Below are 16,419 nucleotides of genomic sequence, written 5' to 3' on the forward strand. Positions count from 1 at the left end.
TCAATATGGCCTGCCTAAACTTCCCCCTTGATTCAATTGGTGAAGCAGTTTCTCCTTCTTTCCCCTAACCTGCTGCGCAGTGGGCTGCTGGTGCAGAATGGCTGCTGTGTGTCGCCCAGGTGGGGCTGCTGGTGCAGAAAAATAACCTTTTTACTCTTGGCAGATTAGACAAAATCCAAGAAGGAGCCATTACCTTCAGGAGCCAGCATGAGAAACTACCAGTCACAGCTTTAGGGGTCATTACAGAGATGCATTACCATGTGGCTTTCGTCTGGATGCTGCTCCAAAAGGGGAGCGCACACAACTGCAGTTGATTAGTTAAGGTGCTTTAAACGGAACTGTACTCGAAGGGAGTAGAATATTCCAAGACTCAAACTGTACAAACATTTAGCTCAGATGAAACTGAGCACATCAGATCCAGCACACAGGGATTCTTCATGACTAGGTGCGCAGGTGGGCACTTTGTCAGGAACTGATCTGGGGAAATCTCTCTCTCCTGGGAGTCGTGCTCCTTTGGGAGCGAAGGGGACTGTTCTAGTGTGGAAGGGGAGATCCAAGCTGTCAGTGGTGAGGCGGGAGAAAACCTTGGTATCCCTCTCCTGAACAGGCAGTTTACTCGAACAGCCCCCGATATTGACAGGTGTGGCGTACATAACACCATAGGAAGGGTTTTGCTGGAAAGCAGAGCAGGTAGGACTGAAGATGTAGCACTAATATGAATACTCATTTTAACTGTGATTGTTGGGAATGACACAGCAGGATAATAGGATAAATTACACAGATTTCACATGGATCAAAATATTCATAGGTTTTTGCACACCATTCCTAATTGTTTCCAATCAAATTTTATTTAATTTTGGTAGCCTCACACACATCAACAAACACATCAGATAATAAAGCATATTAAACCTGAGAAATGTCATTATTTTCACCCAAGCTGCAGTTTTGTCTTGTTAAATTGTTGTTTATTTTTGCAGCTGAGGTCAGTTTTTTTATTTTCTCAGACTGAAGAGATTGCATGATGAAAAATGGAAGAGAAATTGTACTGAGAGACAATAAAAATGCAACAAATGAATAGTGTTTCCAATACCACGTGTTACGTCTTAATGCTTTCAGTATATTTGCCTTAAGTAACGAGATGAAGGCAGGAAGCAGTGTAAAGGCTCGAAACAGTTCAGTAGTCTGTCAACAGCAGTGCTGACGTTCATGTCAAGCAGGAATTGAGTAAATGTCATCTTCACAGTGGGAAATCAGTCAATATTAACCTTTTGCCCACTTGATTGACATAGAAAAAAGTAACTCAGAGAGAGAGATGCTGCTTTGCTATCATATTATTTGTATTGTAAAATTGAATTACATGGTATAAACAATACACTTTCACAGTTATTCAAGATTTATAACATTGTGGTTTTAGTGAATTAATCATTGAATGTGAACAGACATTATACGTTTATTATTTTCTCAAATAACAGACATTTTATCTTTTTATATGATACATTTTATCAGAAACCAATAAAATAGTACACGTATCGCAAATATGGTTGCATAGTTTCTAATATATTGTGTACATGATATTGCTTCACAGAAGGCACAAGCAAACCCATATCTGATGCAAAACAGAATTTTATAAGGCGATTTCTACATTCAGAACAGTGTTTAACATGAACAACTGAAATGTAACATCCCAAAATCAAGAGCTGTGTAATGACTCAGGAGCTTACGCAGGATTTAAATGGCTTTAATCCTATATTTAAATCAAAAATACCTTACATTTCAGAAAGTATCAATAGTTCAGTGCTGTACCAGTGGCCTGAAATATTAATTGACACTAGGAAATAGCGTTCACAGGGTTGTTAATTCACCGCTGTCACTTTTAACAACAGTGGCCATTTTTGATCAATTTAAAGCCGCTTAGGTCTACGGAAATATTGGACTGGAGGAAAAATACATCTCTGATAAATAGCATGTGATGTTTGTAGCATCAAAGGATTTTTTTACAACTGACAACAGTGACTGGTAATTTCCAAGTGATAGTTTTCATCAGCTGATGAAAAGGTGGTACTGGAAGCTACACTGTGGTGTATATTTCATCAGCTGTAATCCTGGCACCCTGCTGCAACAGAAGTGCTTTGTCCATCATGGTCAGGGGTATAGGAGTTTATATTCAACACATCCAGATACTGAGAGCAATGTAAACAGAAATAAAAGGTGTCTATAAAATTGCTTATTACAAATGATAAAACTTTCAACTGGCAAGTTAATGAGACTCGTGTGTGCAGTCCAATTTACAGCATGATAAGCTGAAACAGTGAAACTCTTGACATTGTCTTTGGCTTTTCTCAGCAAAATAGTGCAATATAATAAGGCATTACTCCAGACACAGTATACACACGCTCATTGGCACACTCACACATACTGTACAGTATGTATTTTACTGCTTTCAAGCTTCAGTTTAAAGGCTGCCAGGTTATTTGGTATTTAAGGCTGAATTATAACTTTAAACTCACTGGAAAAAAATGTATTAAGCACTCCAGGGAACATATCTACAATGAAACATCAATTACTTATTCAGGAATACTGAGGATATAGCACTAGTTAAATTTTTTCTCTATTAATTTGTTTATAGCTCATAGCCTGACATGGTATTAATTAGAATTCTGTGAAGTCTGCAAATACGATCCATGCACAGTGTTTTAAAATCCCTCATACAGTATTAATGTCACCGTGAAGGCTCATTTGTGTTAATTAAAGGTCTGTTTGGATACGTTTTTAATTAGGTAAATTTACAGTCTCAATAACATTGTGCCTCACTTTTATTTATTCATATTTAATTAATAACATTGTTGAATCCTGACTTTTATACTAAACTTCATTTTTTGTTGCTGATGCTTTAACAGAATTTGTTAGAATGTAAATTGAGATTGTAAATCAGGATTCTTAGATATGTCCTGAAACTGCACTTAGATTGTATATTTTATGTAAAAATCTAGTGCACACCACTGTAAGAACTATGAGCTGAAAGATGCAGAGGGAAACTGGTTATTTTTAGAGGGAAATGTAAAACTAAACATGAGATCGTGGATCTAACACTTTGGCCAGGTTGCAGCACACAGGGCTTGTAAATCAAACATTTTCATGTCACTAAACACGCTGTACAGACCTGTACACCACATGCAAGCTTTGCATTATAACATTTCAAGAAAGCTTGATTACATGTGGAAGATTAACTAAGTTTGCTTAACAGTCATTTTGCAGTACAAGAGAAATAACTGAAAGACTATAAGATGTGAGTTTATAATGGAGAGTAGTGTTCACCTTTAATGCACATTGGAAGAATTCAGTAATCCTAGCAAAACATTTGCAAGTAACTCACATGCAGGCTGAATCTGGCTGAAGCACTCCTGTGCAGTCGCTTTATTGTTACACAGCTCAGACGACACACATGACATTTTTTATCCTGCAAGGCTGGACGTTGGCTTAGTCCTAAACTAGTTTTTCTGTTATCCTTTCTTACTCAGCCACTGACCAGGCCAGGGCTATGACTCCAACAGTAAGGAAGACCTTTACATCGGTATAATCTGACCTGTAACCTACGCGATGGGTCTTAAAGACTGGAGGAGTGAACTGCCTGACACGCAGCACGAGCTCAGAGCTCCGCTGCCACACACACTCTCACAGTCATGACGAGCACGAGGAGAGCTGGAGGCCAGAGTAACGAGTGAGCTTCTCTGGCAGAAGATAATCTTGACAGCACAAGTCAACATAACAGCTTCCTGTAGCTGAAGGGAGGGAAGTTACTTCTCACATGTCTATATGTCTTCTGTATAGTTTATTCAGCTAAAGAGTGAGCGATTTCATATCACTTGCATCTGATTCAGAAGTGTCTTAACACTTCATATTATAAGCCTCGAGCGTAGGTTGTCATGGTAAATATAATATGTCTCCTGATTATGAAGTATAATGAATCATTAGTATGTAATAAGATCAGCCAAAAGTCAATTGGTGTCCACAGAAGTATACAGTATGTGTCAGGTAAACTATCTGCTTTCCATTCTTTCATCCATCCAGCCATCTGTCTGTCTGTCTTCAAGCAGTACAGTGGAACAGATTCCCATTCCTTTCACTATGTCTCTGCGCTTCAGTGAATACCCAGGGGCTGCTGTCAGAAGCAGAGGTAGACCCACTGCTTGCTGGGCTGTATTCATGCATTACACCTCTGTTCACTTTGCATATACTGTAGATGTATCTGCACGATCCTTCTGTGTGAAGTTACTGCAATGGAAGCACTTCAGCAGGCCGTGAGGTGGGAGTGAAACAACACTTCTCAGGCTCAGAGTAAAGGGGCTGTCAGTCAGACAAAGAGTGGGGGGTCCAGTCCAGTGTGAGAATGGCTCTCAGCCACTTTCTGGCAAGTATACCTCCGAAACCAGCAGTTGAAGCAATATTTCTGCCATGCAAATACTTTCATCTCCTAAGCCATGTATAAACCTCATGTTTTTTTGGCTTCCTTCAAGAAATGCCTGGATGAGGTCCTTGGATCAATTAGCTACTGAAAAAACACAAACGAGTGAAATGTGCCGAATGGCCTGGTGCTTGATTCTAATAGTTGTTATGTTCTGAAAGTAAAGAGCAATTAAACTTCATGTAAAAACAACATTTTTACAAGTTTTCAAGGAACGTAGAAGAGATCAATTGCATTTTGTTACTGGACAGCTATTGCCCATTACAGAGCTGAAAAATGCTTTTTTTCTTTTAATTACAGTGAAAATATTTAACATCAATTGCCATGATGGTCTTTGTAACATTCTAGCCTGGTGTTCTCTCTAAAAAGCTGCTGTGTGAGGAGTGGGGTGAGCAGCGCTGTGCTCTGCCAGTGGCGCTGGGGGTCTGTCCTCTCCCCCAGGCAGGTGGCTCACTGGGAACGGCTGAAGGGCCCCACCAGCTTCATAGCAGCATAGTTCTGTAAGAGGAAAAACCTGGGGTTAGTAGGAGTGATGGCTTCAGTTCTTGCTGGGAAGTGTGGCAGGTTGTGGCCTTCCAGTGGGGCCAGTGCTGAGGCGCAGCTGAGGGGCACACCTTGTGTCTAGAGTTGCAGAAGAAATATGCTGCTGACAGAATGATGGGAGGGAAATACGGTACATTGCTTTACTGGTTAATGTGATCAGTGTTAAGCAGTAATGCCAATGTCGAGCTGTGCTTATTTCATATATTTGAATGCTGTTGTTTATGTTTCTGTCCACCAGTTAGCAGCTTGATGTCAAGACAGGACCTGACTGGCCTGAGTCATTGACCGTGCTCAAGGCCAAACAGGGAGAGGTTCTGCTTGTCTACCACACTGCTGCAGTAATGCGAGAAAGACTGTTACGGCAGGATCTGAACACAATATTTCCAAGTAATAGGTTTATTCCAGCTGAAAAGAGAAGAAAGAAAACACAAAGTTTTGGCCGTGGAGCCTTCTTCAGGTATGAGCACCTATACACACTATTGCCATTAGCAGGTGAAATCTAAAAATGCAGGTGTGTGTGAACCCGTATGCCTTCTGTGTGTGACATGGAAGTTTTAATTGTATTAATTTTGACAATGTACAGGTGTATGTCGGCTTTCATTTTTAACATCATGTCAACGAAGAAGACAGTATCAGAGTAAAAAGCAGCAGAGAGTCAACATTCAAGCAAAGCAAAAAACTGTATAATACATGATATACATTATATATATGTTATTATGAGCTGAACAAAAACAAAAACTAAAAAGTGCAAAGATTTGGGGAAGGAAGGTCAGGGAGAAGCACAGCAGCCCTGCTGAGCCGCCTGCAGCAAGTGAAAGGTACTCCTCCTTCACACTGCCTGTCTGCCTGTGCTACCGTCAGGACCCGTCCTTCACACAGCCTGTCTGTTTGTGCTGTGACCATCACGGTTCCGCATGGTCTCATGTCCTCCGCCACCCTGTTCTGTCCCGCAGCACCTGGGGCACGAACCTGGGTCTCTGGCGTAACACAACAGGGAACCAGCTGCATGAGCTAAAGGAGACCTCCCCCAGCCCCAGGCAGCTGAGGTCCCTGCTACGCGCAGTGAGGGCGATGACGTCACTGTATCCGAACTAGCTCTGCTACAGTGCCACTGTCAGGACCCGTCCTTCACACTGCCCGTCTGCCTGTGCCGCCGTCAGGACCCGTCCTTCACACTGCCCGTCTGCCTGTGCCGCCGTCAGGACCCGTCCTTCACACTGCCCGTCTGTTTGTACCACCGTCAGGACCCGTCCTTCACACTGCCCGTCTGCCTGTGCCGCCGTCAGGACCCGTCCTTCACACTGCCCGTCTGCCTGTGCCGCCGTCAGGACCCGTCCTTCACACTGCCCGTCTGCCTGTGCCACCGTCAGGACCCGTCCTTCACACTGCCAGTCTGCCTGTGCCGCCGTCAGGACATCAGCAACTGCAACCCTCACGTGAGTAATGATGTGGGATCTTTTTAATTCGTTTCCTCTGCCGCACAGATGATGCCACACTATTAAATGTCCACTACACACTCCCGTCACTGCACCCGCTTTCCAGTGAGGACTTGGGCTGTCCTGTCATATTCTCTATGTGCCATTATCTTCATTCTGACCCGCTATACTGTTGCTTTCATTTAAATACTTCAATCCCAGCACAGGAGACGGACCAGAAACTTTCCTTCCAACCCTGGTGTTCACAATATTTTAGGATTTAAAAAAAGCATAACCAACTTGGAAAGCTTTGCTTTCATCTCAGAAGTAACCATTTAAGTTGCTTGTATTTCGTGCCTGTCCTCACTTGGTTTTCTCTACAGCTACATGTGTCAAACTGAGTTTCGGACAAAGACCATGACGAGCCAGGCCCTGTGCCTGAAGATCCCAAACACAGCAGAAATGAGATATCTCTCAGGAGTGAGCTGAAAAAAGATAATAGCCATCAAATCCTGTTACAGCAAATGATTCTGTGTGTTCTGCAGAGTTCACCTATACAATAAATATGCAATTCGGCAAATTCTTTTAAAAAAGAATGACAGAGCTGGATGCTAGTGTGGAAATGCAGAGACGCAGTCTGGAGAGATGGGAAGCAGAATGGTGTGCAAGGAAACATCTGCATGTGGCTTGAATAACAGTGAGATTATTTTTTGATTTGTTTTTAATGATGTGGAGAAGAGCAGCGATAAGTTTATGGGCGTTTTTATAGTGCCGGCTTGCTGGAACAGCAGTGCCAGCATGCAGACAGGAACGCTGGTTGACATTCAGGTCTCCTTGCTCATCCTATTTAATGACACATAACCCCAGCACATAAAATAAAACAGCTCTGACTCTGCTCTCTCTCTGCAGCCACACAGGAGGGCTGCACACTCCTTCCTGAGGAGAGTAGCTTCCTCCCCTTCTCTCCAGATCATCCCAGTACAGCACACTCCATCTTGGGAAGGTGTCAGTGGCCCTTCAACAGTCGATTATGGCAGCTGAACTGCAACCAAGTGGGCAGAAACCAGAATGAGGTTTTGATATCTGGTTAGCCTGAACTCTGCACTGGGCTGTATTGACTGAAGTGGTTTGAAGCGACATTGCACTCTGTCTGTACAGTTTACAGACAACATATCAGAGTCTGTTTCTAAGCGTAAACTTCAGATTCAAGTTACTCAGCAAAACATATTTTTGTTCAGCTGACAAGCCTCTTTCTGCTAATGCTAGAGCCACGATTTAATTCAGCCCGACCTCTAAAGCCTTGGAAACTGGGAATGGGAATGTTCTGTCAATTTTTCACTTAATTATTTTTGGGAAAACCATCACAGTAAATTTCGGGACAATGTGATGACTTTGGGGGAAAAAAATGCTCAAAACGCACTTAACTAAGGTTTTAAATTGCAGCTCAGAGACTTCTTAATGAAAAAAAAGATGTAACGGTCCATAGAAATAATTAATCTTAGTGAAGGATACAGTATTAACTTGTATTCAACACAAAAGCAAAATACATTTGTACTCTTCTGTATACGGTATGTAGACCTGTAAACCATAAATATGTTTAACACATGTCCAAGATGCTTTCATACATATAACCTATAAACCTTTCAGTTTCATCGTACAGGAGATATAGGGGATTCATCTCATAATCCAATACTTTCTTCGCAATCTCAAATTTCAAGGGGATTTCTTTTTCTTGACTGAACCTTTACATAAGACACAAAATAACAGAAAAACATTTGTAACACAAGTTAATAGTTTCCATGGCCAAAACCTGACTTCTATTACAAATCAACAGTCTCTCTAAATATTGATGAAGTTCAGCCTCACATCTGAGGAGAGGCACCAGCTGGATCTCATTTCCTACAGATCCAGAGGCTCGGGGCTGCCAGCACCGCCTGGCTCCCCTAACCTCCCTGAAACCCAGACCGACACAAGGGCCAGCATTGTGCATGGCGGCATCGCGTCTGGCATGTTGACATTCTCGGCACAACCAGAACGCAGGGAGCCCGGGCAGCATCACCTGAGCGGGGCCGCAGACGCTCATTCTCATTCATGGCGCTCTGGTGCGGAAAATCGCATTAAAGGCTGGCTCGGACGAGCGGGCGGTAACTAACACCGGACTTTTAATGCTGGATGAGCTGAACTGTGGCCTTGAGATCTTGATTAAAAAAAAAATCTGTAGTTTTATTCTTGTCTGTTTGGACTGGCTGATATTGTACGCGCTCATTATGCTTAGTTCCCGAAGTTAAAGCATATAGATGCTCTGTTCAGTTTCCATGCACAGTGCCCTCTAGCTGTGGCTTTGTTTTTTACATAAGGTCACTGTTACAGGTACGCAAACCTGGAAATAAAATGGTAGGAAAAGAAAGCATGATTGTGTTGCAGGAACAAAGAGACTCTTGGAGCCACAAAAGCATCAGTAATCATCAAGGATCTTTACACCGGGCAGTTATCAACATGCAGCCAGATCTCACCACATCCCAGAAACCCAGCAAGGCAGGGCCTGGTCATCACTGGGATGGGAGACCTCCAGGGAAAACCAGATTACTGGATCAGGCTGGTGGATCACTAGGTGGCACTCTTCCTACTGGGCCATAATTTCCAACGCAATGCCCCAGTATGTTAACTGCAGACAATCTACTGTGAGAGGTATCACCCAACATTAAACCAAGGTCTTGACTACTAGGTCACTAAAGATCCCAACGCACTGCTCATAAGAGTAGAGGTGTTACTGCCCACCTCCTGTCTAAATTCACTCTAGGATTACATAGCCTGGCTTTCCTAAAGTCCCCCTTTAAATCCATTGATGATGCCATTTCTCATGTCCTCATCTGATCTGCTCTGCAGTGGGGCTGGAGTCAACCTGCCATGTGACGTCCAGACGGGGCTGCTTTTCAGTGGTAGATAATACGGGCTCCTGCACGTGAAGAGCGCTTGGATTGTTTGACTATATAAAGCTTTTATATAATTACACCACTGCCACAGGTTTGGCAACACCCAAAAATGACATGTTGACTGTTTAAAGAGAGTTTTAATTTTATTTAACTTGCTCAGAAAAGCTTTAAACTGTGTGCTGGAGAAGTTCTTTTAATTTTGAAGTTTTCCAATGTACAAAGAAAAGACAGGGTCTGTAAAGTGATATCAGTTTTGGTATGAGGGTGTTCAAAAATGTTTGGAAAAGCAAAGCTGTGTGACACAAAATGTCTTTCAGCTACTAAACAAAAATGGTCCAGCAAAAAAAAAAAACTTATCAAGACAAACGGCGCTGATTGGATCTAAAGTGTGATCCTTTCTCTAAACAGGATTCGCAGATGAGAAAGTATTACTGTATTAGACTCCTGACATTTCCTGACTGGCTTCTTCACATATCTGGCATGAAAAGAAGGCTTATCTTGTACTGGATGTAACATGTGTTTTCAAGTGCTTAGTAAGCAATAAATTGTAATAAAATCAAGGAAGAACATTAATTGAAAAGCAAAAGAAACTGTACATAAAATTCTCTTCTCTCTTTCAGTACCGAAAATACAAATGCAACTCCCGAGTGCCCCTGACCCTGATCTTTGTCAGTTACGGGTCATCTGAACCTGACGACAGCGCGTGACCGATGCAGGCAGATACACTCTACTGGACTCTGGCCCTGGAGGAGTTGAGGCTGTGGACCAGTGGCCTAGAAGCAGTGTCATAGGTGTGCTTTCTGCTCCATAAAGGTGCTGAAGAGGAAGTCAGGCAGGGTCTTACCGGGAAGGAATAGAGAAAGATCCCGAGGAAGAGCAGCACGAAGAAGAGGATGAGGAGTGCAACGATGACCCACTTGAACCTCCTCCACAAGATGTACTTCATGGTCTTGAAGGGGGAGGAGAACCATAAGAAAGAGGTCTCTGGCCGCCTGCAGGACAGGAAGAGAGACAGTCAGAGGCCAAGCCCAGCACTGGGAAAATCCACCCTTTTATGTTTATATTGTAAGTTTACTGGCTTTGCTGTCGCATAACATGTTGTGAGGCTTTGCTTTAGGACCCTGATTTGGCTGTGCTTTAATGACTTATATGACTAATTACGATTGTAATGTCTAAGGTAGCAACGCTATGTTTCTGGGAAGAGTCTGGAGAGCAGCGAACAGAAGATGGCATCTTCGAAAACATGCCCATTCTTTGGACAGTGAATGAGGAAACACTGGAAGTGCAGTGCACTTATGTCGAATGTGGTTTAATTGTTACAAGTATCACTTCTGGCCACTTCTTGCACTTTGCTTCTGCATTACTTTGATAAAAATGCAACATTAGCTTGTAATGGTCCATCAGTTATGAGACATCAGATTATTCGTAGTAAGGACAGTGGCATCCGGAGCCTAAACTCTGAGTGCAGGAGGAAGAGAAGATACCCTGGAGAAGATGTCAGCCCAACTCAAGGCTGACACACACATGACACATAGGATCAATTTAGAGATCCGGATCAGCACAGCTGACATGTCTTTGAAACTGGAGCCTCAGAAATAAAACCCAAGCAAACACAAAGAGAAAAAAATAAAAGCCTGATTCTGAACAGTGCGAATGGTGTATGGTGTGTAGGCAGTGAACAGCTCACTGACAGAGTCAAGAGAAAAACCATTCCAGACCTTAAAAGCAACTATTTTGAATGTGATTCTTAAATCCACAGGAAGTCATTAAATAAGCATTTTAGCTTGGGTTAAAATAGGAGATTCTGAGCTCTGAACACATTGTCTCCTGTTAACAACACATTTTGATACTTCAGGTATTACAGCTATGGAGTCTGACAAGTCAAAAGTATGGGTCATCTTTTCAGACTTGAAAAGGTTTGTACGAACACAAGCAATGCGACAAAGATGGAAGATGGGGAAAAAAACCTTTGCAACAGTAAAAACATGACCTTCAAAAACAAACCCAAAATGTCCCCAAGAATCCTAAACTGAATATTTGGATGGATTCCAAGACCACCAATGGGCAAAGTAACATTTGCATAATTGATAAGGGGGACCAATCAACACAATTTACCAGAGCTCAGATATTGTTTGTTGTATCCATTTTTGCCATCATCTTCAGGTTTCATGAGAACATTAATACCCAAGACAAATCTGACTCAATGGTTCCATACAGTTAGTGAGAAAGAACTGGACAAGAGCAGAGCCCTGTGAGACACAGGAGACACTAGAGATTACACTGCGTGTAAGCACGCGCGCAGTGATGCAAAGATTGCAGGACTCACCTGGGCTCCTCCAGGTGGGGGTTCATGTTGGGCTCATCTCTCCCCTGCCCTGCTGGTCGCTCCTCGTGCTCCTGCTCTGACACTATCTCCAGCGTCATCTCCACCTTCCCCTGCCAGAGACAGAGAGACTGCAGCGTCACACGGGGGGCTGTCAGGCTGTGCTCCATAGCAGAGCAGTGGGGAACAGAAGAAAGGCATGGAAAGGTGGGAAGATTGGGGAGATACCGGCAGAGAGAGAGAGGGAGAAACTAAGGAAGGATCAGAGAAAAGGCAGAGGTTTTGTAGAAAGAGCAGAAGGCAGTACAGCTAAATGATATGGTTTACTTAAATTCAGTTGGTTAATGCAGTCGAGAAAGGGGCTGCACTGTGCACTCACTGCAATGATCTTCTCCCCGTTTCTCTCGCCAACACAGGGCCACCAGCCCTTCACTGTCTTCTGCTCAAAGAGGGAAACCAGCCGGTCAGCGGAGAGGGTTTGGTCGAGAAGCTCCAGGCCACACTTCTCAGCAGACTTTGCAGGGCGTACCATGTGGTTCAGGTCCATCTCCAGAGAGCCTGCCAGGGACAAAAAGAAAGAGACAGGTGATCAGTAGTGAGGAGCATAAAAGGCAAGTTCTACCAGCCCAAACAGTCAGGAAGAAGTGCTTCTATAATCTTCAATTTCCCATGATTCCAATGTCTTTCCAATTGGACATCCTGTTACATATGTGTGACAGAGTGCTTGTTATTTTTTCTTTCTTTCTAAATGTGAAATACTCCAATACATCCCCCTACCCTTCTGGTATGTTTGAGAGAGTGAATGTGATACGAATGAAGTGTGAATGATACTTACCCTTTTTGTTGTTTCCCCAAAAGCACTGCAGTGTTTTCCCCATTTGGAGTATTGTATTGTATTGTTTTGTGTTGATCAAGATGGCCACCAGTCACCTTTCCTGTTTGTAGTATCACACAAATGATCTTAAAGGGAAAGGTTACTGGTGAGCCATCTATAAATAACCGATGTAAGGTTAGTTGTTTTGTTTAAGTGAATATATCATGGTTGCATGACTGTGTTAAAATGTATAAGTTTTTTTGGGATGGTTAAATACTTTATTTTGGTCAAACTGCCCATCTCTGGTAAGAAAATGTGAGCGAGTCCCTTTAAGAGGATGGTCCTTAGAAGAGGAGAGGCTTTAAAAGGGACTGGAGAGCTCAGTATGGGGAGGGTGCCTTGGAGGAAAGGTGTGGAGAGGACTCCTGTGAGGGTTTTTTTTTTTGTTATCCCTATTTTGATGGCAATAAATCCAGTTTTGTTTGCATTTGAAGACTGCTGGGTGGGAGTTTCTTTTCTTTTGAGCCAAGCCTGGTCACTTGGCCGGTGACAATATGTATTCTGCATGGTTTTTGTTTTGTTAAGGATTAAACCTGAACTTTTTAAATCACTAAATGTCATTCGATGAATTGGTCGAGAACAGTATTTGTGAGACACATGCACACACAGGTGGGTGTACTGCAAATATTCAAATGCGTTGCTGTAACAGGGCTCAATGCACTGAAGTGATGTCACCCCCTTGAAACATAGACAGAGTAGGATTCTGCAGCAGCACAGGACCTGGGCTTCTGGCCCGAGAGAGTTTGTGATCGAATACCAACAGGGGCCGAGCACAGCTGTGCTTGTCACATTGAATCACTGGACAATGGGGCAGTGGGGTGGCTCTGTGGCTCAGGATCTGTGCCTGTGGCTAGAAGGTTGCCGGTTCGTATCCCGCGGTCGGCAGAGGAATCCTACTCTGTTGGGCCCCTGAGCAAGGCCCTTCACCCCAACTGCTCCTGGGGCGCTGTACAATGGCTGACCCTGCGCTCTGACCCCAAGCTTCTCTCTCTGTCTGTGTCTCACGGAGAGCAAGCTGGGGTATGCGAAAAGAAGAACTCCTAATGCAAGAAATTGTATAGGGCTAATAAAGTGATCTTATCTTATCTTAATTAACTTGTGTGTTGCTACTAATCCTTGGAGGAGCAAAAGGAGACTCTTAAAGCAACACCACTGGAAAAGGACTTTACCAAGATAGTCATCAAAGGAGAACTTGTCATTGTCCCAGATCTGGATCACAAACTTCGGGGGGATCTTTGTTTCAGCCTTGTCTAGGCTCCAGAAGTGCTCCTGCAGTAAGAAAGCATTCAACATTAAAGTAATTAAGGATGCAATTAGTAACTACAGCAGAACTATAGAAAAACACACAGTGACAGCAGCAGCTATATTAAAGGTGCTTCCCGCTGCAGACCGCACACACGGACACACACAGACACATGCGGGCACACATGCACAGACACATGCGCACACACACAGACACACGCAGACACACACACAAACGCGCAGACACACGCACACACAGACCTTCTTGTTGACGGTGCAGACTTGCTCTGCAGGCAGGTAGTGGAAGGGGAAGACAAGCCTCCAGTTGAAGTTTCCCTCCCCACCCAGGGAGCGGTAGTGCACATCTGTCTTCTGCTTGTTTTCCTCGTGTCCCAGAAGCCAGCTGCGAACATCCAACAGTGACATCTGTATCACAGCTGCACAGTGCAGGAACACGGCAGCACTACTGCATCAACAGCATGGGACAGCTGGCTTCCAACTATTGATGGCATGTGTAAGTAGATAGACAGACATGAGAAATATCTACATACACTATATACACACATCGTTGCACAATACACTCATGTGCAAGAACACGGAGATCCTCAATACTGCACTATCCTGCCAGCTGTGAGCACAAGGAAGTGCCTCCTTGTCTACAGTGGCAAACAGGGAAATGTAACTGGAGAAGCACATTGCCACTACATCTGTAAAAGTGCATAGTGGAAATAGTGTACATCATTACTGGCTTTAATGAACTAAAAATTTCTTCCTTTTTTGTGCTACAAATTGACTGCCAATTGGAAGCTCACATAGGTGCCCTGTTACTTCATCTATGACTTGGTAACCTAATTTCAATGGCAAGCAAGATGCGTGGTCCTGCCATTTCATTCTATAGCTCATACTATACAGAGCCAACTGTGAGATCAGAGACACTTAATCTGTGGCTGTGTGCAACAGAGCCAGCTGCAGTTCTGGGCATTGGTGCTGTAAACTGTATTACACTGTTTTTGAGTGGGGAACTGTGCCAGCACGCATTGAGCACAGAGGAACAAGTAAAGGTTAATTGCACATTGAAAATTAATGTGAAGTTAATTAGTCTGTTGAGCCTTCTTCAGCTGTCACACCTGAAGAGCCAAAACATTATTTCTTCTTTCTACTTTTTAGCATGGAAGTAACCTTTACTTGTTCCTCTGGGTTCGTCATGCCTCACACACTGGCGTGAGACAAGCATGTCCCGGTTCTGGGCCAGTACCGGTGACGTACAGTAAACATGAACAGACTACTGCTTTGTCCAGCTGTTATTTGTAAGTATTAGCTTCAGTTCCTGGTCCACTGAACAGTTCCGCTGAACTGTTGTTCAGTGCTCAGAAGAATGCAGAAAGAGAAGAAGTAGAAATAGCTCTTAGTCACAAGTACCCCCTTTGATAGTAGTACAAGTGTGAACAAAACTGTAGTCCAGTTCCTTAAACCCAAGGAACATGAAACTCTGAGTGAAACGCATTGTTACAAGCACATTTACTCATTAGGAAGTATTGTATAACAGCCATGTGGAAATTCAATGATGTTGTTGATATAGAAAAACACAGTAAGTTTGTCAACAGGTGAGAATCATCCTTTCCTGCCGAGGAAAACAAAATGTTAGGAATTACAGTTAAAAGTGAAGAATTAAATCAAGGGATGTGATTTGGAAGATTGCATAATGCAATTAATGGAATGCCCTAACCAGACAGGCTGAAAGAGTTTCATCTTCTATTCTTTTGGCCAGGGAAGACTGCAAGAGTGTCTGATTCAAGTGTTCAAAATCTGCAAAGGCATCAACAGAGTCAGCCCAAGGGATTTCATAAGAATCAACAGTGAAACACAAACCAGCGCACACAACTGGAACCTGTGGGCATATGAAACTGAGAAGAGCATGTTTCACAAAGAGCTGTGAGAGACCAGAACAAGCTACCCAGCCTAGATACCCTGGTCTCAGCTGGTCTCAACAGCTGGATGAGTTCCTTGCATCAGTTGGCTACTAGCAACCAAGAGAGCTAGATTGGAACCTGTGTTATGTTCTTATATCCTTCTTGCGAATGGTCAAAGCAGCCTCGCAAAGCAAAGGCTCAAAAGCCAAAACACTGTTTCTTTCTTTATGACAATGATTGGTGGCCTGAATGCAATGGCATTTCCTTTGCCCCCACAGCAAGCTGACGCACCTTCCTACTCAAGCTCCTGCATACACAAGTGGTACCTCCACATGACACACATCTGCATTAAAGCAGCATGTGGGATGTAATCCCCATCATCCTCTGCAGCGCTCATGGTCCTCTATCTCCTGGCACTCATTACATCATACCCTTTGACATATATGTCGCTCATCTTCTCCCCTGTGATGCTGACGTCATCCAGGATGACATCACTGGTGTTCCAGATCACGCAGCGCAGGAAGAACCTAGGGGAAACAAAAGAGGAGAACTGTGGGTACAGGGGAACAGGAAGGACAAGAGAGCAGAGACAGATGATGAATTAAAACAGAATGTGAGCAATAACAGGACTACACTGGGGCAGAGATGCGTAGAGAGAAAGACACTGAGCACAGGAGGGCTCAGAACAGAGGTGTAACTTAAGACCCCAGGAAGCCG

At 43.5% G+C, this 16,419-nt stretch overlaps 1 protein-coding gene across 7 annotated transcripts in view; it reads right to left on the bottom strand.

Moving 5' to 3' along the window:
* Positions 1–1,432: 1,432 nt before the first annotated feature.
* The window catches only part of dysf (dysferlin, limb girdle muscular dystrophy 2B (autosomal recessive)), a 130,060-nt gene continuing 115,073 nt past the window's right edge, over positions 1,433–16,419 (bottom strand). For all 7 annotated transcript variants that reach the window (XM_088919824.1, XM_088919827.1, XM_088919829.1 and 4 more), the window contains 7 exons: positions 16,134–16,229; positions 14,054–14,195; positions 13,720–13,819; positions 12,056–12,234; positions 11,680–11,789; positions 10,198–10,345; positions 1,433–4,960 (listed from right to left, as the gene is read on the bottom strand). In XM_088919824.1, coding sequence (XP_088775950.1) covers positions 4,913–4,960; positions 10,198–10,345; positions 11,680–11,789; positions 12,056–12,234; positions 13,720–13,819; positions 14,054–14,195; positions 16,134–16,229 — 823 coding nt within the window. In that variant the 3' untranslated portion in view covers positions 1,433–4,912. The remainder of the gene's footprint in view (positions 4,961–10,197; positions 10,346–11,679; positions 11,790–12,055; positions 12,235–13,719; positions 13,820–14,053; positions 14,196–16,133; positions 16,230–16,419) is intronic.

This window comes from Atractosteus spatula, chromosome 1 (assembly GCF_055471065.1).
Source record: "Atractosteus spatula isolate fAtrSpa1 chromosome 1, fAtrSpa1.hap1, whole genome shotgun sequence".
Lineage (NCBI taxonomy): Eukaryota > Metazoa > Chordata > Actinopteri > Semionotiformes > Lepisosteidae > Atractosteus > Atractosteus spatula.